The 26,278-nt window shown below is 49.1% G+C and overlaps 1 protein-coding gene across 2 annotated transcripts in view; it reads left to right on the top strand.

The window, feature by feature from the left end:
- Window positions 1–26,278, top strand: part of LOC120032661 (mitochondrial Rho GTPase 1-A-like) — an 81,117-nt gene that overhangs the window by 12,863 nt on the left and 41,976 nt on the right. For both annotated transcript variants that reach the window (XM_038978853.1, XM_038978852.1), the window contains exons 10-13: window positions 6–114; window positions 349–472; window positions 5,273–5,357; window positions 5,540–5,685. In XM_038978853.1, the coding sequence (XP_038834781.1) occupies window positions 6–114; window positions 349–472; window positions 5,273–5,357; window positions 5,540–5,685 (464 nt within the window). The remainder of the gene's footprint in view (window positions 1–5; window positions 115–348; window positions 473–5,272; window positions 5,358–5,539; window positions 5,686–26,278) is intronic.

Below are 26,278 nucleotides of genomic sequence, written 5' to 3'. Positions count from 1 at the left end.
TGCAGAGGACATGCTTCAATGCCCCACTGGCATCCCAGGCCCTGGAGGACGTGAAGAACGTTGTGAGGAAGAACGTGATCGACGGTGTGTGTGACAACGGCCTCACTCTCAAAGGTATGCTCTATTGACAAAGGGAGGGAGCGAAGACAATGAACTTCCTGTTGATCCAAATGTGTGTCCTTTTCTGTTTCTTTGCCATCTCAGTCCTGCATTTCTTATCAAACTAGTCACACCTTTCTGAAGCACCATGTTTGAGCATGTTGGGGTATGTTTGAATAATGTCCCCATATTCCACATTCCGAACACACACACCCTGTAGTTGACCCATATCATGGTGGTGGTCCTCAGGGTTCCTGTTCCTCCACACCCTCTTCATCCAGAGGGGGAGACATGAGACCACCTGGACGGTCCTCAGGAGGTTCGGCTACGACGACGACCTGGAACTCCACCAGGACTACCTGTTCCCACTCACGTGAGTGTGCTGCCTATTATGTCAAATCATGTGCTCATTCTGCTGTCAATTATGTTCTATAGGCCCTCAGAATGCCTTCTCTGTTGCATATTTTGGCCCACATTTGATCTCTTCATGTTGGCCCTCTTCTTGTGCTCTGTTGTCTGTCTAAAAACAATTATCATGTGCTTTCACCCATGGAATTATCTGTCAGGGGGTCAAAGGTTAGGGGGGTAGGATGACCTGAAATATTCTGCTTTTACAAAATGTGATGCTGTTTTCAAATGAAACACAATACCTTGCTCTTGTTAAAGCTTTTAGAATTAGTCCCACTACAACATGTTCCTCCAGGGTGTGCTGCCTGTTTCTGCACGTCCACTACAACCTGTTCCTCCAGGGTGTGCTGCCTGTTTCTGCACGTCCACTACAACCTGTTCCTCCAGGGTGTGCTGCCTGTTTCTACACGTCCACTACAACATGTTCCTCCAGGGTGTGCTGCCTGTTTCTGCACGTCCACTACAACATGTTCCTCCAGGGTGTGCTGCCTGTTTCTGCACGTCCACTACAACCTGTTCCTCCAGGGTGTGCTGCCTGTTTCTGCACGTCCACTACAACATGTTCCTCCAGGGTGTGCTGCCTGTTTCTGCACGTCCACTACAACCTGTTCCTCCAGGGTGTGCTGCCTGTTTCTGCACGTCCACTACAACATGTTCCTCCAGGGTGTGCTGCCTGTTTCTGCACGTCCACTACAACGTGTTCCTCCAGGGTGTGCTGCCTGTTTCTACACGTCCACTACAACATGTTCCTCCAGGGTGTGCTGCCTGTTTCTGCACGTCCACTACAACATGTTCCTCCAGGGTGTGCTGCCTGTTTCTGCACGTCCACTACAACATGTTCCTCCAGGGTGTGCTGCCTGTTTCTACACGTCCACTACAACATGTTCCTCCAGGGTGTGCTGCCTGTTTCTACACGTCCACTACAACATGTTCCTCCAGGGTGTGCTGCCTGTTTCTGCACGTCCACTACAACATGTTCCTCCAGGGTGTGCTGCCTGTTTCTGCACGTCCACTACAACGTGTTCCTCCAGGGTGTGCTGCCTGTTTCTACACGTCCACTACAACCTGTTCCTCCAGGGTGTGCTGCCTGTTTCTGCACGTCCACTACAACATGTTCCTCCAGGGTGTGCTGCCTGTTTCTGCACGTCCACTACAACGTGTTCCTCCAGGGTGTGCTGCCTGTTTCTACACGTCCACTACAACGTGTTCCTCCAGGGTGTGCTGCCTGTTTCTACACGTCCACTACAACATGTTCCTCCAGGGTGTGCTGCCTGTTTCTGCACGTCCACTACAACATGTTCCTCCAGGGTGTGCTGCCTGTTTCTGCACGTCCACTACAACATGTTCCTCCAGGGTGTGCTGCCTGTTTCTACACGTCCACTACAACATGTTCCTCCAGGGTGTGCTGCCTGTTTCTGCACGTCCACTACAACCTGTTCCTCCAGGGTGTGCTGCCTGTTTCTACACGTCCACTACAACGTGTTCCTCCAGGGTGTGCTGCCTGTTTCTACACGTCCACTACAACCTGTTCCTCCAGGGTGTGCTGCCTGTTTCTACACGTCCACTACAACATGTTCCTCCAGGGTGTGCTGCCTGTTTCTGCACGTCCACTACAACATGTTCCTCCAGGGTGTGCTGCCTGTTTCTGCACGTCCACTACAACGTGTTCCTCCAGGGTGTGCTGCCTGTTTCTACACGTCCACTACAACCTGTTCCTCCAGGGTGTGCTGCCTGTTTCTGCACGTCCACTACAACCTGTTCCTCCAGGGTGTGCTGCCTGTTTCTACACGTCCACTACAACGTGTTCCTCCAGGGTGTGCTGCCTGTTTCTACACGTCCACTACAACGTGTTCCTCCAGGGTGTGCTGCCTGTTTCTGCACGTCCACTACAACGTGTTCCTCCAGGGTGTGCTGCCTGTTTCTACACGTCCACTACAACCTGTTCCTCCAGGGTGTGCTGCCTGTTTCTACACGTCCACTACAACATGTTCCTCCAGGGTGTGCTGCCTGTTTCTGCACGTCCACTACAACATGTTCCTCCAGGGTGTGCTGCCTGTTTCTGCACGTCCACTACAACATGTTCCTCCAGGGTGTGCTGCCTGTTTCTGCACGTCCACTACAACGTGTTCCTCCAGGGTGTGCTGCCTGTTTCTACACGTCCACTACAACATGTTCCTCCAGGGTGTGCTGCCTGTTTCTGCACGTCCACTACAACGTGTTCCTCCAGGGTGTGCTGCCTGTTTCTACACGTCCACTACAACATGTTCCTCCAGGGTGTGCTGCCTGTTTCTGCACGTCCACTACAACCTGTTCCTCCAGGGTGTGCTGCCTGTTTCTACACGTCCACTACAACATGTTCCTCCAGGGTGTGCTGCCTGTTTCTGCACGTCCACTACAACGTGTTCCTCCAGGGTGTGCTGCCTGTTTCTACACGTCCACTACAACATGTTCCTCCAGGGTGTGCTGCCTGTTTCTACACGTCCACTACAACCTGTTCCTCCAGGGTGTGCTGCCTGTTTCTACACGTCCACTACAACATGTTCCTCCAGGGTGTGCTGCCTGTTTCTACACGTCCACTACAACGTGTTCCTCCAGGGTGTGCTGCCTGTTTCTACACGTCCACTACAACGTGTTCCTCCAGGGTGTGCTGCCTGTTTCTGCACGTCCACTACAACGTGTTCCTCCAGGGTGTGCTGCCTGTTTCTACACGTCCACTACAACGTGTTCCTCCAGGGTGTGCTGCCTGTTTCTGCACGTCCACTACAACCTGTTCCTCCAGGGTGTGCTGCCTGTTTCTGCACGTCCACTACATGTTCCTCCAGGGTGTGCTGCCTGTTTCTACACGTCCACTACATGTTCCTCCAGGGTGTGCTGCCTGTTTCTGCACGTCCACTACATGTTCCTCCAGGGTGTGCTGCCTGTTTCTGCACGTCCACTACAACGTGTTCCTCCAGGGTGTGCTGCCTGTTTCTACACGTCCACTACAACATGTTCCTCCAGGGTGTGCTGCCTGTTTCTACACGTCCACTACAACATGTTCCTCCAGGGTGTGCTGCCTGTTTCTGCACGTCCACTACAACATGTTCCTCCAGGGTGTGCTGCCTGTTTCTACACGTCCACTACAACCTGTTCCTCCAGGGTGTGCTGCCTGTTTCTACACGTCCACTACAACGTGTTCCTCCAGGGTGTGCTGCCTGTTTCTACACGTCCACTACAACGTGTTCCTCCAGGGTGTGCTGCCTGTTTCTGCACGTCCACTACAACATGTTCCTCCAGGGTGTGCTGCCTGTTTCTACACGTCCACTACAACGTGTTCCTCCAGGGTGTGCTGCCTGTTTCTACACGTCCACTACAACCTGTTCCTCCAGGGTGTGCTGCCTGTTTCTGCACGTCCACTACAACGTGTTCCTCCAGGGTGTGCTGCCTGTTTCTACACGTCCACTACAACCTGTTCCTCCAGGGTGTGCTGCCTGTTTCTGCACGTCCACTACAACCTGTTCCTCCAGGGTGTGCTGCCTGTTTCTACACGTCCACTACAACATGTTCCTCCAGGGTGTGCTGCCTGTTTCTACACGTCCACTACAACCTGTTCCTCCAGGGTGTGCTGCCTGTTTCTACACGTCCACTACAACATGTTCCTCCAGGGTGTGCTGCCTGTTTCTACACGTCCACTACAACCTGTTCCTCCAGGGTGTGCTGCCTGTTTCTGCACGTCCACTACAACCTGTTCCTCCAGGGTGTGCTGCCTGTTTCTACACGTCCACTACAACGTGTTCCTCCAGGGTGTGCTGCCTGTTTCTACACGTCCACTACAACCTGTTCCTCCAGGGTGTGCTGCCTGTTTCTGCACGTCCACTACAACCTGTTCCTCCAGGGTGTGCTGCCTGTTTCTGCACGTCCACTACAACCTGTTCCTCCAGGGTGTGCTGCCTGTTTCTGCACGTCCACTACAACATGTTCCTCCAGGGTGTGCTGCCTGTTTCTGCACGTCCACTACAACGTGTTCCTCCAGGGTGTGCTGCCTGTTTCTGCACGTCCACTACAACCTGTTCCTCCAGGGTGTGCTGCCTGTTTCTGCACCCATACCAACAAACTATGTCCCCTATTAGTAGTGATGGGGGGGGTGGGGGGTCAATACAGTTTCATATCGGGATTTTGTTATTGATGAAATGCTGTATCGTTTTGACAATATTGCAAAATATTATTTTTGAGTTTGTTGGCTGTACCTGCACCAAAACTCCAGTATTTTTCATTCATAGCTTGTTCTCCATCTTGTTTTTAAATAGGGAGCCAACTTGTTTTCAGCACTTTTATTTCAATGACTGATCAAAAGACATTTTTTCTTGTCCTTCTGCAGCAGACATATGGTGAGCAGTATGTTTGGAAAATTGAATCGCAATTAAAAACACAGTATCAAATCGCAATACATATCGTATCGGCACCTAAGTATAGTGATAATATTGTATCGTGAGGTCCCTGGCAATTACCAGCCCTACCTATTAGTTTGGCTTGACCCAGTACAACAAAATATGTCTGTCTCCCTTCTTTCAGATTGAGATGGGTCACTAAAGCCCCAGTACAGTCAGGATTAACATCCATCCCCCTTCTGGCTCTGACCTCAGTTACCTACAAGTCTCTCTCTTTCCCCCCTGCAGAGCTTCCATTGAGGACGCTATAATTGAATCTGTGTCCTTATTTATCTCGTAATCTCTGCAGTATTCTCCATCTGACGTGTGTGTGTTCCCCACCTCTACCGTACCTCCAGGTTGAAAGTACCTCCAGACTGCACCACCGAGCTGAATCACAATGCCTACCTCTTCCTCCAGAGTGTCTTCGACAAACATGACAAGGTATTGACCTTTCCTGTGGTAAATGAGACCATTTGAATTTGGAGCCAACATTTCAGGCTAACAACAGTCAAACTGTTTCTAAACCCTGCTGGCAGTGAATGAACCATAAATCGAGTGGTCAAGCTAGTGTGTGTCCTTATGTTTTAGATGCCAATGACCCGTGAGGTGTGTGTGTTTTTCAGGACCGGGACTGTGCCCTGTCCCCAGAGGAGCTGAAGGACCTGTTTGACGTGTTCCCCTACATGCCCTGGGGTCCCGACGTCAACAACACGGTGTGCACCAACGACGAAGGCTGGATCACCTACCAGGGCTACCTGTCCCAGTGGACGTAGGTTACAGCCACACGCACAAACAGACCGATACAGACACACACACACACCTGAAGACACGCACAGACCGACACACCTGAAGACACGCACAGACCGACACACCTGAAGACAGACAGACCGACACACCTGAAGACACGCACAGACCGACACACCTGAAGACACGCACAGACCGACACACCTGAAGACACGCACAGACCGACACACCTGAAGACACGCACAGACCGACACACCTGAAGACACGCACAGACCGACACACCTGAAGACACGCACAGACCGACACACCTGAAGACACGCACAGACCGACACACCTGAAGACACGCACAGACCGACACACCTGAAGACACGCACAGACCGACACACCTGAAGACACGCACAGACCGACACACCTGAAGACACGCACAGACCGACACACCTGAAGACACGCACAGACCGACACACCTGAAGACACGCACAGACCGACACACCTGAAGACACGCACAGACCGACACACCTGAAGACACGCACAGACCGACACACCTGAAGACACGCACAGACCGACACACCTGAAGACACGCACAGACCGACACACCTGAAGACACGCACAGACCGACACACCTGAAGACACGCACAGACCGACACACCTGAAGACACGCACAGACCGACACACCTGAAGACACGCACAGACCGACACACCTGAAGACACGCACAGACCGACACACCTGAAGACACGCACAGACCGACACACCTGAAGACACGCACAGACCGACACACCTGAAGACACGCACAGACCGACACACCTGAAGACACGCACAGACCGACACACCTGAAGACACGCACAGACCGACCGACACACCTGAAGACACGCACAGACCGACCGACACACCTGAAGACACGCACAGACAGACCGACACACCTGAAGACACGCACAGACAGACCGACACACCTGAAGACACGCACAGACAGACCGACACACCTGAAGACACGCACAGACAGACCGACACACCTGAAGACACGCACAGACAGACCGACACACCTGAAGACACGCACAGACAGACCGACACACCTGAAGACACGCACAGACAGACCGACACACCTGAAGACACGCACAGACAGACCGACACACCTGAAGACACGCACAGACAGACCGACACACCTGAAGACACGCACAGACAGACCGACACACCTGAAGACACGCACAGACAGACCGACACACCTGAAGACACGCACAGACAGACCGACACACCTGAAGACACGCACAGACAGACCGACACACCTGAAGACACGCACAGACAGACCGACACACCTGAAGACACGCACAGACAGACCGACACACCTGAAGACACGCACAGACAGACCGACACACCTGAAGACACGCACAGACAGACCGACACACCTGAAGACACGCACAGACAGACCGACACACCTGAAGACACGCACAGACAGACCGACACACCTGAAGACACGCACAGACAGACCGACACACCTGAAGACACGCACAGACAGACCGACACACCTGAAGACACGCACAGACAGACCGACACACCTGAAGACACGCACAGACAGACCGACACACCTGAAGACACGCACAGACAGACCGACACACCTGAAGACACGCACAGACAGACCGACACACCTGAAGACACGCACAGACAGACCGACACACCTGAAGACACGCACAGACAGACCGACACACCTGAAGACACGCACAGACAGACCGACACACCTGAAGACACGCACAGACAGACCGACACACCTGAAGACACGCACAGACAGACCGACACACCTGAAGACACGCACAGACAGACCGACACACCTGAAGACACGCACAGACAGACCGACACACCTGAAGACACGCACAGACAGACCGACACACCTGAAGACACGCACAGACAGACCGACACACCTGAAGACACGCACAGACAGACCGACACAGACAGACACACCTGAAGACACGCACAGACAGACACACCTGAAGACACGCACAGACCGACACACCTGAAGACACGCACAGACCGACACACCTGAAGACACGCACAGACCGACACACCTGAAGACACGCACAGACCGACACACCTGAAGACACGCACAGACCGACACACCTGAAGACACGCACAGACCGACACACCTGAAGACACAGACAGACAGACCGATACAGACAGACACACCTGAAGACACAGACAGACAGACCGATACAGACAGACACACCTGAAGACACGCACAGACCGACACACCTGAAGACACGCACAGACCGACACACCTGAAGACACGCACAGACAGACACACCTGAAGACACGCACAGACCGACACACCTGAAGACACGCACAGACCGACACACCTGAAGACACGCACAGACCGACACACCTGAAGACACGCACAGACCGACACACCTGAAGACACGCACAGACCGACACACCTGAAGACACGCACAGACCGACACTGAAGACACGCACAGACGACACACCTGAAGACACGCACAGACCGACACACCTGAAGACACGCACAGACCGACACACCTGAAGACACGCACAGACCGACACACCTGAAGACACGCACAGACCGACACACCTGAAGACACAGACAGACAGACCGATACAGACAGACACACCTGAAGACACAGACAGACAGACACACCTGAAGACACGCACAGACCGACACACCTGAAGACACGCACAGACCGACACACCTGAAGACACGCACAGACCGACACACCTGAAGACACGCACAGACCGACACACCTGAAGACACGCACAGACCGACACACCTGAAGACACGCACAGACCGACACACCTGAAGACACGCACAGACCGACACACCTGAAGACACGCACAGACCGACACACCTGAAGACACAGACAGACAGACCGATACAGACAGACACACCTGAAGACACAGACAGACAGACACACCTGAAGACACGCACAGACCGACACACCTGAAGACACGCACAGACCGACACACCTGAAGACACGCATAGACAGACACACCTGAAGACACGCATAGACAGACACACCTGAAGACACGCATAGACAGACCGACACACCTGAAGACACGCATAGACAGACCGACACACCTGAAGACACGCATAGACAGACCGACACACCTGAAGACACGCATAGACAGACCGACACACCTGAAGACACGCATAGACAGACCGACACACCTGAAGACACGCATAGACAGACGACACCCTGAAGACACGCATAGACAGACCGACACACCTGAAGACACGCATAGACAGACCGACACACCTGAAGACACGCATAGACAGACCGACACACCTGAAGACACGCACAGACCGACACACCTGAAGACACGCACAGACCGACACACCTGAAGACACGCACAGACCGACACACCTGAAGACACGCACAGACCGACACACCTGAAGACACGCACAGACCGACACACCTGAAGACACGCACAGACCGACACACCTGAAGACACGCACAGACCGACACACCTGAAGACACGCACAGACCGACACACCTGAAGACACGCACAGACCGACCACACCTGAAGACACAGACAGACCGACACACCTGAAGACACGCACAGACCGACACACCTGAAGACACGCACAGACCGACCACACCTGAAGACACGCACAGACCGACACACCTGAGACACAGACAGACCTGCACACTGAAGACAGACCGACACACCTGAAGACACGCACAGACCGACACACCTGAAGACACGCACAGACCGACACACCTGAAGACACGCACAGACCGACACACCTGAAGACGCGCACAGAAGACCGATACAGACAGCACACTGAAGACACGCACAGACCGACACACCTGAAGACACGCACAGACGACACCCTGAAGACACGCACAGACCGACACACCTGAAGACACGCACAGACCGACACACCTGAAGACACGCACAGAACGACACCACCTGAAGACACGCAACAGACCGACACACCTGAAGCACGCACAGACAGACCGAAGACACGCACAGACCGACACACCTGAAGACACGCACAGACCGACACACCTGAAGACACGCACAGACCGACACACCTGAAGACATGCACAGACCGACACACCTGAAGACACAGACAGACAGACCGATACAGACAGACACACCTGAAGACACAGACAGACAGACAGACACACCTGAAGACACAGACAGACAGACAGACACACCTGAAGACACGCACAGACCGACACACCTGAAGACACGCACAGACCGACACACCTGAAGACACAGACAGACAGACCGATACAGACAGACCGATACAGACAGACACACCTGAAGACACGCATAGACAGACACACCTGAAGACACGCACAGACCGGACACACCTGAAGACACAGACAGGACCGACACACCTGAAGACACGCACAGACCGACACACCTGAAGACACGTACAGACCGACACACCTGAAGACACGCACAGACCGACACACCTGAAGACACGCACAGGACCGACACACCTGAAGACACGCACAGGACGACACACCTGACACACCTGAAGACACAGACAGACCGACACACCTGAAGACACAGACAGACCGACACACCTGAAGACGCGCACAGACAGACACACCTGAAGACACGCACAGACCGACACACCTGAAGACACAGACAGACAGACCGATACAGACCGACACACCTGAAGACACAGACAGACAGACCGATACAGACAGACACACCTGAAGACACAGACAGACAGACCGATACAGACAGACACACCTGAAGACACAGACAGACAGACACACCTGAAGACACGCACAGACCGACACACCTGAAGACACGCACAGACCGACACACCTGAAGACACGCACAGACCGACACACTGAAGACACAGACAGACAGACCGATACAGACAGACACACCTGAAGACACGCATAGACAGACACACCTGAAGACACGCACAGACCGACACACCTGAAGACACAGACAGACAGACCGATACAGACAGACACACCTGAAGACACAGACAGACAGACCGATACAGACAGACACACTTCACCCTTGTCTCACGTGAAGATTTGGTTAAGTAGTTCGCAAGAAGAATCAGGGTAGTATTTTTAATGACCCAACATCACTGGCTTGCTTCCTTCCCTACCCTCAGTTGGACCTTCCCTGACCAAGTAGTGAGGCCCTGGAATGAAATGACCTCAAAGACAACAAATACTCTAGCCAACATTACCACCAATCACTTTGCAGATGACTTGCATAATGTGCTCTGACGAAGGTACGTTCCCGAAAAACGTTGGCGTACCCAATAAATCATTGGAAGGGATATATTATGCGACTTATTTAAATGTGACCCTCTCGGTTGTCAGCACCTCTGAATTATTCGGAATGGAGCATCAACTGCTATGCTTTTCTTTATTTTTTTTTTTTTTTTTTTTTTTTACTATATAAAAGTGGCATAATGGGGGAAAAAAAAGGATGAAGATCCCAAATCAATAAAACATTCTGACACAGGGATTAAAAAGTGGATTTATTTATTATAAACATTGGGAATTTTGCAAATGTCAAACACAATTTCAATGTTCTGGGATTTGGGGGGGCTGGATTAACATTTGGATAATTGGAATAGGACCATTGTGAAGAAATGTTGGCTTCATATAAACAGTATATTGATATTTAAACAATATTGGAGGATGATCAGAAAAAAAGCAAAGCATGCAAATACAGCTCTGCCAAATATAAGAACTGTTTCAGCCTCACATACACACATAGCAAGCACACACAATAACATGCATGCCCAACACACACACCAACTGGCGGTCCATTACCCATACAAGGAAGCCATGGGGGGCCACAGAGGATTACTTCGGCCTTACTGAGTTCAGGGGTAAGGCGCAGACACCCAACAAGTTATCAGCCCATTACGGAACAGTCCAGTTGATTGAACATGGGCTGATTCAAGCCTTACAAAGTTGTAAGTGTGCCCCCCCAAGCTTCTGACCTGGAAGGCAGACAAAGAACAAACCTTCTTTTAATAACAGCAGAACAGCCTTTACTGAACAGGTTGAGGATATTAGAAAACTACTAAATAACACGGAGTGAAAGCCTAATAGCCCTTATAGCCTCGAATGTGGCTTTGTTGGCTAACAATTATAGCTTTCAGCACTTGAAACTTCATAATGGCCGTTTGTTCAAATAAAACAAATATACAACGCAGTTATATATATACACATTATTTCACACATTGTTTCAGTATTTGTTTTTAAAGCATATGGTTTGTGTATGGTATTGGTTCTTTGCGTACCCATTTCACTGACCCTTACTTCAACTGTAAGATTGAGTTGTTTCACCATTTCAATCCACACAGGTATGCCCCCTCCAAATGTTTATATATTGCGCCAAAGAGAAGAAATTCCAAGCTTCAGCAGTAGTTATATAATCACATCTCAATATTAATATTATATATAGACATACTGAGTGCGCAGACACCAAATAAGTGAACCCAGTTGTCATTTTCTTGTTGAAATCTCTAGGTTGTATAACTAAATAAGGTTTGCCTTTTCCCCTCATCACATGAGATCCTAACACATCCCCAGTATGTCCCCAGAGAGATATTTATTAGGGACGCGGGTACAAGGTTTAAGCCTGGTCCCAGATCTGTTACGCTGTTCTGCAAAATGTTATAATCCTATCGCCTATGTGGCAGATTCCTAACTTGCACTAAGTTGAATGTCACTTAGTCATGTATTGCTGTCAATGGGAGACTGGAGTGAATCCTAGACGTCTCAATTATAGACCTAGTAGTTGGCAAAAACAGCACAAACAAATTGGTTACAAGTATCGGCAGAGGTTAGATTTGACCGGTGGGGGTGGGATCACGTGTTTGAGCAAGCACTCGGCGCATGGCGAAGCCCAGCACGGCGAACAAGGTGGCCCCACGCTCACTCTCAACAGAAGGGGCAAGCTCTTCAGGTCAGCCTGATGTCACATGTCTGAGAAGAGAGAGAGAGAGAGAGAGAGAGATACAGAAGAGAGAGAGATCACAGAAGGAGGAGAGATACAGAAGAGAGAGATACAGAGGAGAGAGAGAGAGAGAGCGAGAGAAATAAACAGAGTGAGAGACATAGGTAGAGTTGGCAGAGACAATAAGCAACAATATTGTAATGCTTGACATAACCTCTCTGCTTACACGGATCATGATACACGCTACAGTGCATTCTGAAAGTATTTCAGGACCCTTCCATTTTTCCACATTTTGGTTACACATTACAAGCATATTCTAAAATTATTATATATATAGATATATATATATATTTTTTTTTAATATAATCAATCTACAACAATACCCAACAATGACCAAAGCAAAACACGCTTAAAAAATAAATAATTTTGCAAATGATTATAAGATTAAAACAGAAAATACCTTATTTACAAAGTATTCGACCATTTGCTATGAGAGTTGGAAATTGAGCTCAGATGATCCTGTTTCCATTGATCATTCCTTGGAGTGTTTTCTACAACTTGATTGTAGAAACAATTACCTGTGGTAAATTCAATTGATTGGATATGATGGAAAGGCACACCACGTCTATTCTAGGTGCCAAAGTTGAAAGTGCAGGACAGGCAAAACCATGCCACGAGGTCGAAGAAATTGTCGTGAGCTCCGAGACAGGGATGTGTTGAGGCACAGATCTGGAAGGGTACCAAACACATATCTGCAGCATGGAGGTCCCCAAGAACACAGTGGCCCCATCATTCTTAAATGGAAGAAGTTTGGAACCACCAAGGACTCTTCCAAGAGCTGGGCCGCCCAGACACACTGAGCAATCGGGGGAGGGCCTTGGTTCAGGGTGGTGACCAAGACCCGATGAGTCACTGACAGAATTTCAGAGTTTCCGCTGTGGAGATAGGTAATCTTCAGAAGGACAACCATCTCTGCAGCACTACACCTATCAGGCCTTTATGGTAGAGTGGCATGACAGAAGCAATCCTCAGTAAACGACATGGGACAGCCCGTTGGAGTTTTCCAAAGGACACCTAAGGACTCTCAAGACCATGAGAACAAGATTCTTGTCTTTTTTTTTTTTAGATGAAAACCAAGATTGAACTTTTGGCCTGAACGCCAAGTGTCACGTCTGGAGGAACCTGGACACCCCATCCCTACGGTGAAGCATGGTGGTGGCAGCATCATGCTGTGGGGATATTTTTCAGTTCGCGGGGATTGGAGGACTAGTCAAGTTTCGAGGCAAAGATGAACGGAGCAAAAGTACAGAGAGATCCTGATGAAAAACCTGCTCCAGAGTGCTTCGGGACATCCGGACGGGGCAAAGGTTCACCTTCTAACCCGGACACAACCCTAAAACATACAGCCAAGGACACGCAGGAGTGGCGTCGGGACAAGTCTATGAGTGTCCTTCAGTGGGCCCAGCCAGAGCCCGGACCTTAACCCAATCAAAACATCTCTGGAGAAGACCTGAAAATAGCTGTGCAGCGACACTTCCCCATCCAATCTGACCAAAGCTTGAAGAGGATCTGCAGAGAAGAATGGGATAAACTCCCCAAATACAGGGGCGCCAGCTTGCAGCGTCCATACCCAAGATAATCTAGGCTGTAATTGCGGCCAAAGGGCTTCACAAAGTACTGAATAAGGGCCTGAATATTTATGTAAATGTGAATTTCAGGTTGATAATTTTTTAACATTTTGCCAAAAAATAAAAATAATAGTTTGTGCTTTGTCATATGGGTATTGTGTGTAATTGTTTGTGTTTTACATCAATTTAATACATTTAGAACAAGGCTGTAACATAAAAAAGGTGGGAAAAAGAAGGGGTGTGAAATGCTTTCTAATGCACTTATGTAGGAGTTCACTCAAAACAGACGTGAGACGTTTTCGAACATCCGTACACACAGACACATATGGTACTATCACAACTAAAGCTGCCAAAAGATGAACGTCAACAGGATGAACAGATGAGACACAGAAATGCGCATGATTAGCCTTACATATGAATTATCCTTAAGAAGAGGACATAACGAACAAGGTTGGAATAGAAACAAGATGGTAAAACAGTGACAAAGACAGAGAGGATCAAGGAACTCAGAATCAGGGAATGTTGGAATGAGGCAAAAGAATAGAGTGAGACGTCATGAGGATGTACAGGTCTCAAAACAAACAGTGGTTTATGACAATCTTACAGCCCAAAAATCACGAGAAAAAACGCCCAAACTCCCAAAACAGGGTCAAAACAGAGGCGATGAACAGCCAATGAAGAGAAGAGGGACAAATGAAGAGGAGGAGTGTTAAACAGAGAGTGTTGAAGGCAAAGACAGGTTTCTCAGAGAGAGAAAGAAGAGAAAGAGAGAAAAAAGACAGAATCCACATGATAAACAAAATGACAAAAACGTTTCGGGCGGTAAAATGCAACGGCAAGCGAAGAAGAAGAGAGAATAACGTAAAGGAGATTGTGAACAGAAGAGTTGGAGGTCTCTGAAAGAGTAAGGACCTGTGGAGAATGGCAGAGTAGGCTTGGCCTTCACGTCTGCACCAGCTCTGAGTTGATGAAGTTCTGCAGGTGGCAGAAGGTGCACCTGTTACAGGTACACATACAGCGCAGCAGGTGACAAGGAGAGAGACAGAGGTGCACCCACCCACACACATGACACAGGCACAAAGACGAGAGGTTAGAACAAAGGACGATGTCACCAGAAGGTTTGAGCTCTTTGGTCCATCAGAGTCATCTCTTATCAGGGTAAAAACCAAGTGCACCACCCAGAAGAGATGAGCATAATTGTTAATTAAACAAACGGGAGAGCATGACACAAGTCTGATCCATTTAATCTTAACCCACACTGTTGGGGTTAGTATCTCCAAATAGCCACTTTGGATCAATTTGGATATTTTCAAGATTGTGTCATCATGCACCACAGAGTTAGAGGTCTATAATTAAAACAAATGCACTAGATTGGCCTCCCGGGGCGCATTGGTCTAAGTCACTGCATCGCATGTGCTAGTTGTTGGCCACAGAGACTCGGGTTCGAGCCAGGCTCTGTCGCAGCCGGCCACGACCTCGGGAGGTCCGTGGGGCGACGCACAATGGCCTAACGTCGTCCGGGTTAGGAGGGTTGGCGGCAGGATATTCTTGTCTCATCGCGCACTAGCGACTCCCGTGGCGGGCGGGCGCAGTGCAACGCTGACCAGGTCGCTGTGTACGGTGTTTCCTCCGACACATTGGGTGCGGCTGGACTTCCGGGTTGAATGCGCGCTGTGTTAAGAATCAGTGCGGCTTGGGGGTTGTGTTCGGAGGACGCATGGCTCTCGACTTTCGCCTCTCCGAGTCCGTAGGGGAGTTGCAGCGATGAGACCAAGACAGTAACTACAACAATTGGATACCAGAAATTGGGAGAAAAGGGGGTAAAAATTTTGTTTTTTTTACAAGCATAGATTAAGTATGTTGATGCTGTCCCCTTGTGTTGGTACAAGTTTCTGAGAAGTACAGTCAGATGAGTCCAGTCCACCTGACAGAGGAGGTGATCACAGTGTGGACAACAGCTGACAGAGAGAATAGTGGGAGAGGGGCACACCAAGGCAGTAAAACATACAGTAGCAGCTAATGGAAAATTGAAATCTTACCACTTACTACAAAAACCTTAACCAAGCGTCAGAGCTCTATATTTCAAGTGAAGTGGCACCAATTTGGGAATTGAGGAGTGGGAAGTGAGGGAGAGGTAGAATTTACGCTTAGGGGGCAGTTTTAGGGCTTGAGGTGGTTGGGGCAATGGGTTTAACAGATGAGATGGGTTCTTAAAAATATTTTAAAGGATTCTGTAGGATTGGAGAGGGTTTAAGGCTTAAGGTAGAGCTTAGGGTTGAGCGAGGATTTTAAGGCTCGGACATGGGGCCTAAATTACAACAGAGTGCCCCATACTCACGGGGTGCATGGCCATGTGGTGAGTTTGGTGTAGATGTCTTGAGGTGCGTCGCCGTGTTGCAGGTGAAGGCCTGCGGGAGGGGCATCTTGTGTTCCTACAGAACCCAGAGGGTGAGGGCGTATAGCTGCTTGGTCTCCTGGGAGGTCCGCTGGCTGCATCATCATGCCACGGCGTCTTGGTGTTCCATGAAGTACTGCTGCCAAAAGGAGAGGGATATTGTATTGGACACTGTCGTTTCCATTCAGCAAATAACTTTAAAGGGACCCATGAACATTTTAAACGCTCCAGAAGAAGCACATATTGGTAATAATATGGTAATAAGATGGTTTCCGCTTTACAACATTCACTTTAATTCAGGGTAGATTAGAATAGTGTGGGTAGCCATCTTGAAAATAATAAATAGACAAACGGGTATTGGTTGGAACGCACATTACCTTGAACGACCTGGCGCAGTACTCGAAGAGTGGGGGTTGCTGGCGTCGTACACCAGACCACACAATGTCACAAGCCAAGGTCAGTGTCCGAGAGGACGTCAAAAGTCTGCGAAGGACCTCGTGGAGCTGAGGGAGAGGAAACCAAATGGAAGAAGTTAAGAACACACACAAGTTTAGGTGAAAAGCTGTGGACAAATAAACACCATCAATCGATTAGAGTAAGTCAAAACAGACGACTCACCAGTAGGTATTTCTCCTGACCATACACATATGCTGTGCTGCTAGCATAGTAGGAATGTGCTCTTCGCTAACAGTGTTTTGACGCTGAGAGAAAAAAGGAGGGGCAAAACAAATTCAAAAACACAAAAAGAGCTTACAATACCAGCAGGGATTCCAAAAAGGTTTAAACAGCAGTAGACTGAAGTATTTGAGTGGCGTGAGTTGTTTAAATTTAAGTCGTCAAAATGTTTCTTCCGTTCAGGGAAAGTTTTCCTTAGACCACCGGACTACAACTTACTCTTTGAGGGAATGAATTAATGTACACTGAACGTGAGGTTTCTTCCAGGAAGGCTTGCATGGAAGCCGCTCTTGCCAACTCCGCTGTCCCCGAAGATGTTACAGCGGAACACCACTGCGCTGGGTCTGCTTCTTCTGCAGGTCAATCTCTTGTCCCCTCTCACTTAGAAGGAGAGACACACACACACTAGTTAGTTTACAGCAAATGAACGTATATGATGAATGTTTAATGCTGCGGATGTCTTTAGTCATGGCAGATGTGGTGTCAGTACTTGTAACATAGCCCATGCTCTCTAGATAGAGAATTAATACAACAACAAGTCTAACACACATGTTTTCTCAGTGGCTGTAGCTAGAGGTTGTTACAGCTTGACTTTGGTAAGAAGTCATCTTTCTATCTGTAACTCAAATACACAAGGTCAGTCGACAAACCTTTACTAAACGATTACCACACACATGGCTGACATTGCACGCAGGCCAGGTCATCTAAAAGGAGTCCTGCGCGGCAGCAACTAAAACTGAGTGATAGCACGATTATACTGTCCCACATTCAGAACCATCTTATAGGTCTCTGCTCATTCTAATCTAGTGGCCGTCTCAGTTGCCATGGACAACGGCTGGTCCTCCACCTGTGATGCGCTTTGCCTGGGACTCTGCTCGAGGAGAGGGAGTTAACCAGGTAACACCGGTACTCAGGCAGGCTGGACATCCCAGGTAGGTGGGTCAACCTGGGCACAGTGAAAACACCGAGGAGTGTGGAACTGTATACACTGTAAGAAAACATTGTTTGGGGTTCATTCAGACTTCCATAGTTAGATGAAAACAACTATACACTTGTTGCATTTTAACACAGTAGTAAATCTCTAGTGTTAATCAAATCAAATTTTATTTGTCCAAACATATGTTAGCAGATGTTAATGCGAGTGTAGCAAAAGCTTGGGCTTACTAGTTCCGACATGCGTAATATCTAACAAGTAATCTACCTACATTCACAAAACTACCTATACACACAGTGGTAAAGACGAATAAGCAATATGTACATAAAACTATAACGATGAGCGATGCAGACGGCTAGGCAAGATGCCGTAATGGTAAGAGACAGTAATCTACATTTGAGATGAGTAATGTAGGGTCTTAAACATTATATAAGTGCATTGTTTAAAGGGTGTATCATTTATACATCCATTTTTTTCATTATTAAAGTGGCTGGAGTTGAGCAGTATGTTGCAGCACCACTCAATGTTGTGATGACTGTTTCACAGTCTGATGGCTTGAGAGAAGCTGTTTTTCAGCTCTCGCGTCCCGCTGTTGATGCACTGTACGACTCCTTGCTGGATGATAGCGGGGTAAGGCAGTGGCTTGGGTGGTTTTGTCCTTGGATCTTTTTTGGCCTTCTTGTGTGTACGGTGTCCTGGAGGAGTAGTTTGCCGCCCGGTGATAGTGTTGTGCAGACCCTCACTACCCTCTGTGAGAGCCTTACAGTGTGGGCGGAGCAGTTGCCGTCCCCAGGCGGTGGATGACAGCCCGACAGATGCTCTCGGATTGTGCATCGTAAAGTTGAGAGTGTTTTTGGTGACGAAGCAAATTACTTCAGCCTCGAGTTGAAGAGGCGTGCTGCGCCTTTCTTCCACCACGCTTGTCTGTGTGGGTGGACCATTTCAGTTTGTCCGTGATGTGTTGCGCAGAGAACTAAAAACTTTTCACCTTCTCCCTACGTCCACGTCGATGTGGAAGGGGAGCTCTCCGCGCCTGTTTCTGAGCTCACGATCATCTCTTTGTTTTGTTGACATTGAGTGTGAGGGTTATTTTCCTGACACCACACCTCCGAGGGCCCTCACCTCCTTCTCTGTAGGCCGTCTCGTCGTGTTGGTAATCAAACCTACCACTGTGAGGTCATGATGATGATTGGAGGCGTGCATGGCCACGCAGTCATGGGTGAACAGGGGTACAGGAGGGGCTGAACGCACCCTTGTGGGGCCCCAGTGTTAGGATCAGACAGGTGGAGATGTTGTTACCTTCTCCCACCACCCTTGGGCGCAGTCAGAAGTCAGACCCAGTTGCAGAGGCGGTTCGAGACCCAGGGTCTCGAGCTTAATGACGAGGTTTGGAGGGTACTATTGGTTAATCCTGAGCTGTAGTCGATGGAACAGCATTCTTAAATAGTCTTGTTCCAGAATATGGGTAGGGCAGTGTGCAGTGATGTGCGATTGCGTCTCTGTGGACCTTGGGGCGTATAGCAATTGGAGGAGTGTCAGGCAGGTGGAGGTGATATGATCTTGACTATCTTCAAAGCATCATGATGAGGGAAGTGAGTGCTACGGGTGATATCATTTAGCCAGTACTTTATCGACTGTCTTGGGAAACAGGAACAGTGGTGGCCCTGCTTGATGCATGTGGGGAGAGCAGAACTGGGAAGTGGAGAGATGAAAATATGTCTTGTCGAAGCTTATTATGTAAATGTCTGTAACTGCATCAAAATGGTTGTTTTATGCAACAGAATAAGGATCTTATAACTCTATGTGTCTGGTGACTGAAAGTGGGGCCTCTGGGGATTTAACCTGACATGAATTGACTGATGTCTTTGATGATACCGCATTCCAAAGCATGTCGTAAAACACACCAAGCCAGCTGATCTGACGCATGCTCTGAGGACGCGGACTGGGGATGACGTCTGGGCCGGCAGTCTTGCGAGGGTTAACACCTTTTCGAAATGTTTTACTCAACCTCGTCTGCATTGAAGCGAGAGCCGCAGGTTTTTGTAGGGGCTGTGTCAGTGGCACCTGTATTGTCAGCTTAAAGCGGCAAAGAAGTTTGTTTAGCTTGTCTGGAGCAAGACAGCGTGGTCCGATCGACGGGCGGTTTTCTGTTTTGTAGTCTGTGATTGACGTATACCCTCCACATACCTCTCAGTCTGACCGTTGAAGTTGCTGTGTTATTGCCTGCGGAGGAATAGCTACATGTTTGATTCGGTCATGTTTCCCGGGATCACCTGCCCTGATTAAAAGCAGTGTTCGCACTTTCAGTTTTGCGCGAATGCTGCCATTTCATCCACAGTTTCTGGTTGGGATAGGTTTAATAGTACGCTGTGGGTACAACATCACCGATGCACTTGCTAATAAATCGCTCCACAAATCAGCGTATTCATCAGTTGTATTTTATTTTTGGTCCTGACGCTATCGAACAATCCCAGTCCAGCCTGATACGACATTCTTGAAGGGGAGACCGATTGGTCAGGACCAAGCTTTGAACAGACCTGAGCACGGGCGCTTCTGTTTAGTTTCTGTCATAGGTGGGGCGCAACGAAAATTGAGTCGTGGTTCAGATTTGCCGAAGGAGGGCGAGGTGTGGCTTTGTATGCATCGCTGGAGTTAAATAACAATGGATCCAGAATTTCCCAGCCGGGTCGGCATGATCGTATGCTGATACTTAGAGGAGCCTGTTTTCAGATTAGCCTTGTAAAATCCCGCTACAATAATGCAGCCTCAGGATTGTGGTTTCCAAGTTTACCTAGTCAAAATAATTTATTTTCAAGGGCCGTCGAGGTGTCTGCTGTGGGGGGATATACACGACGTGATTATGATCGAAGAGATTCTCTTGGTAGATAATGCGGTCGGGCATTTGATTCTAGGTCGGTGAACAAAGGACTTGAGTTCCTGTATGTTGTGATGATCACACCAGTCTCGTTAATCATAAGGCATACAACCCCCGCCTTCTCTTACCAGAGAGATGTTTGTTTCTGTCGGCGCGATGCATGAAGAAGCCAGGTGGCTGTACCAACTCCGATAACGTATCCGAGTGAGCCATGTTTCACGTGAAAACAAAGAAAGTTACAACTCCTGATGTCTCTCTGGAGGGCACCCTTGCTCGGATTCGGTCTATCTGTTGTCAAGAGACTTGACATTGGCGAGTAGTAGCTCGAGCGGTGGGCGATGTGCCTGTCTACGGAGCCTGACCAGAAGACCGCTCTGTCTGTCCCTTCTGCGGCGCCGTGTTTTGGGTCACCGGCTGGATCCGATCCATTGTCCTGGGTGGTGGACCAACAGTGGATCCGCTTCGGGAATGTTGTTTCCTGGTCGTAATGTTGGTTGAGTTGACGTTGCTCTTATATCAATATTTCCTCCCGACTGTATGTAATAAAACCTAATATTTCCTGGGGTAACAATGTAAGAAATAACACATAAAAAACAAAATACTGCATAGTTTCCTAGGAACCCGAAGCGAGGCGGCCATCTCTGTCGGCGCCGAAAAGTCTGTCTGTCTGTCTGTCTGTCTGCTGTCTGTCCTGTCTGTCTGTGTGTGTGTGTGTGTTCAGGGTTGACAGGAATATTCAACGCTTGCTGACCAATCGAATCCACGCTTCAAGATTGTTTTGATCATGCGGACTGGGACATGTTCCGGGTAGCTCTAGAGAATAATATAAACTTTTATACGCTGATCTCGGTGAGTGAGTTTAAGGGAAGTGCATAGGAGATGTTGCACCCACTGTGACTATTAAAACCACCCTAACCAGAAACCGTGGATAGATGGCGGCATTCGCGCAAAATTGAAAGCGCGAACCACCGCATTTAACTATGGAAAGGTGACTGGGAATATGGCAGAATACAACAGTGTAGTTACTCCCTCCGCAGGCAATCAAACGAGCGAAATGTCTGTATAGAGACAAAGTGGAATCGCAATTAAAGGCTCAGACACGAGACGTATGTGGCAGGTTCTACAGACAATCAAGACTCTACAAAAGAAAACCAGCCATGTCACAGACACATTCTTTGCGCTCTTTGAGGATAACACAGTGCCACTGACGCGGCCCGACTACCAAGGACTGTGGGCTCTACTTCTCCGTGTGCCGACGTGAGTAGACATTTAAATGTGTTAAACCTCGCAAGGCTGCCGGCACCAGACGGCTCTCCTAGCGCGTCCTCAGAGCATGCGCAGACACCAGCTGGCTGTGTGTGTTTTATGGACTGTGGTGAAATATTGTAATCAAAAGGAGAGACTTTAAGATTTCCTCAAAACAAATCAAACTTATTATTTAATTAGTGCAGTAATGGAGCTGGTCGGTAATTCACCGTGGAGGTCATCACTGGAGAACTCACCAGCTGGTTTGAGCCAAAGCATTTTATAGCAAAGTCCATCCTCCTTCAGTCTACATGACACCACAACAGATGTATGGAATGGGTCGCAAGGTTAAGATTTGTATGAAAAGATACTTATAACTTCACAGCATCTGCTGTTACAACTGTCCTCATTGTGTAGAGACCAGTGTCTGGCCCCCAACTCCATCCTGGAGCCATCTCCCCCTGCTACCCCAGTACAGAAACTTAACTCATGCTTTGAATGCGGTATCACCCAAAGACATCGTAAATCTTCTGTCAGTGTTAAATTCCCCCGAGGCCCACTTTCAGTTCACACAGACACAATAGAGTTATAGAACCCTTATTCTGTTGCATAAACAACCATTTGATGCAGTTACAGCATATAACATAATAAGCTCTCACAAGACATATTTCATCTCTCCCTATCCCAGTCTGCTGTCCCCACATGCTTCAAGAGGGCCTCCATTGTTCCTGTACCCAAGAAGGCTAAAGGTAACTGAACTAAATGACTATAGCCCGTAGCCCACCACTCTGTATCATGAGTGCTTTGAGAGACTAGACCCACTGAAATTTGCGTACCGACCCAATAGGTCCACAGATGATGCAATCGCCATCACACTGCATACTGCCCTATCCCATCTGGACAAGAGGAATACCTATGTAAGAATGCTGTTCATTGATACAGCTCAGCATTCAACACCATAGTACCGCCAAGCTCAACATTAAGCTTGAAGCCCTGGGTCTCAACCCCACCCTGTGCAATTGGGTCCTGGACTTCCTGACGGCCCCCCCCTCCAGGTGGTGAAGTAGGAAACAACATCTCTACTTCACTGATCCTCAACACTGGGGCCCCACAAGGGTGCGTGCTCAGCCCCCTCCTGTACTCCCTGTTCACCAATGGACTACGTGGCCATGCACGTCTCCAACTTAATCATCAAGTTTGCAGACCACACAACAGTAGTGGATTGTTACCAACAACAACAAGACAGCCTGTAGGGAGGAGTTGAGGGCACTCGGAGTGTGGTGTCATGAAAACAACCTCTCACTCAACATCAACAAAACAAAGGAGATGATCGTGGACTTCAGGAAACAGCAGAGGAAGCACCCCCCTATCCACATCAACAGGACAGCAATAGAGAAGGTGGAAAAATTCAAGTTCCTCGGCGTACACATAATGGACAAACTGAAATGGTCCACCCACACAGAAAGCGTGGTGAAGAAGGCGCAGCAGTGCTTGTCACCTAAAACTTCAAACTTTTACAGATGCACAATTGAGAGCATCCTGTCGGCTGTATCACCACCTGGTACGGCAACTGCACAGCCACAACCGCAAGGCTCTCCAGAGGTAGTGCGGTCTGCACTACGCATCACCGGGCAACTACCAGCCCTCCAGGACACCTACAAGCACCGATGTCACAGGAAGGCACAAAAGATCATCAAGGACAACAACCACCGAGGCACCTGCCTGTTCACCCCGCTATCATCAGAAGGCGAGGTCAGTACAGGTGCATCAAAGCTGGGACCGAGAGACTAAAATGTCTTCTATCTCAAGGCCATCAGACTGTTAAACAGCCAACACTAAACACAGAGAGGCGTGCTGCCTACATAGACTTGAAATCATTGGCCACTAATACATGGATCACTAGTCAGTTTAATAATGACACTTAATAATGTTAACTATCTGCATGACTCTAATCTCATATGTATATACTGTATTTTATACATCTACTGCATCTTGCCTATGCGCTCGGTCACGCTCATCCATATATTTATATGTATATATTCATGTTCCATCCTTTACTTAGATTTGTGTGTATTAGGTAGTTGTGGAATTGTTTGATATTGCTGCACTGTCAGAACTAGAAGCATAAGATTTTGCTACCTCGCAATAACATCTGCTACTATGTGTATGAGATCAATAACATTTTATTTGATTGTGTGCGTGTCGTCTTCCTGTATGTGTTCAGGTGTGTCGGTCTGTCTGCAACGTGTTTTCAGGTGTGTGGGTTTCTGTATCGGTCTGTCTGTGTGTTGTCTGTTTCAGGTGTGTCTGTCTGTCTGTGTTTTAGGTGTGTCTGTCTGTCGTCTGGTTTCAGGTGTGTCTGTCTGTCTGTCTGTGTTTCAGGTGTGTCTGTCTGTCTGTCTGTGTTTCAGGTGTGTCTGTCTGTCGTGTCTGTCTGTGTTTTCAGGTGTGTCTGTCTGTCTGTGTTTTCAGGTGTGTCTGTCTGTCTGGTTTTCAGGTGTGTCTGTCTGTCTGTGTTTTCATGTGTGTCTGTCTGTCTGTCTGTCGTTTTCAGTGTGCTGTGTCTGGTTTCAGGTGTGTCTGTCTGTCTGTGTTCAGGTGTGTCTGTCTGTGTTTTCAGGTGTGTCTGTCTGTGTTTTCAGGTGTGTCTGTCTGTCTGTGTTTCAGGTGTGTCTGTCTGCTGTGTTTTTCAGTGTGTCTGTCTGTCTGTGTCTTAGTGTGTCTGTTGTCTGTGTCTCAGGTGTGTCGTAGCGTGTCTTCAGGTGTGCTGTATCGCGTCTGTCTGTCTGTGTTTCAGGTGTGTCGGTCTGTGCGGTTCTTCAGGTGTGTCGGTCTGTGCGTGTCTTCAGTGTGTCGGTCTGTGCGTGTCTTCAGGTGTGTCGGTCTGTGCGTGTCTTCAGTGTGTCGGTCTGTGCGGTCTTCAGGTGTGTGTGCGTCTGTGCGTGTCTTCAGGTGTGTCGGTCTGTGCGGTCTTCAGGTGTGTCGTCTGTGTCTTCAGTGGTCGGTCTGTGGTGTCTTCAGGTGTGTCGGTCTGTGCGTGTCTTCAGGTGTGTCGGTCTGTGGTCTTCAGTGTGTGTCTGTCTGTGTCTTCAGGTGTGTCGCTGTGCGTGTCTTCAGAGTGTGTCTGTCTATGCGTGTCTTCAGGTGTGTCTGTCTGTATCGGTCTGTCTGTCTGTGTCTTCAGGTGTGTCGGTCTTGCGTGTCTTCAGGTGTTCGGTCTGTCTGTCTTCAGGTGTGTCGGTCTGTGCGTGTCTTCAGGTGTGTCGGTCTGTGCGTGTCTTCGGTGTCGGTCTGTGCGTGTCTTCAGGTGTGTCGGTCTGTGCGTGTTTCAGGTGTGTTGTCGATGCGGGTCTTCAGGTGTGTCGGTCTGTGCGTGTTTAGTGTGGTCGGTCTGTCTGTGTCTTCAGGTGTGTCGGTCTGTGGTGTCTCAGGTGTGGTCTGTCTGTGCGGTCTTCAGGTGTGTCTGTTATGCGTGTCTAGGTGTGTCTGTCTGTATCGGTCTGTCTGTCTGTGTCTTCAGGTGTGTCGGTCTGTGCGTGTCTTCAGGGTGTCTGTCTGTATCGGTCTGTCTGTCGTGTCTCAGTGTGTCGGTCTGTGCGTGTCTTCAGGTGTGTCTGTCTAGCGTGTCTTCAGGTGTGTCTGTCTGTATCGGTCTGTCTGTCTGTGTCTTCAGGTGTGTCGGTCTGTGCGTGTCTTCATGTGTGTCGGTCTGTGCGTGTTTCAGGTGTGTCGGTCTGTGCGTGTCTCAGGTGTGTCGGTCTGTGCGTGTCTTCAGGTGTGTCGGTGTGCGTGTCTTCAGGTGGCGGTCTGTGCGTGTCTTCAGGTGTGTCGGTCTGTCTGTGGTCTTCAGGTGTGTCGGTCTGTCTGTGTCTTCAGGTGTGTCGTCTGTGCGTGTCTTCAGGTGTGTCTGTCTATGCGTGTCTTCAGGTGTCGGTCTGTATCGGTCTGTCTGTCTGTGTCTTCAG

Source organism: Salvelinus namaycush, chromosome 39 (assembly GCF_016432855.1).
Source record: "Salvelinus namaycush isolate Seneca chromosome 39, SaNama_1.0, whole genome shotgun sequence".
Taxonomy (NCBI): Eukaryota; Metazoa; Chordata; class Actinopteri; order Salmoniformes; family Salmonidae; genus Salvelinus; species Salvelinus namaycush.
The sequence above is the reverse complement of the archived record's forward strand: the minus strand, read 5'-3'. Positions and strand labels throughout refer to the sequence as shown.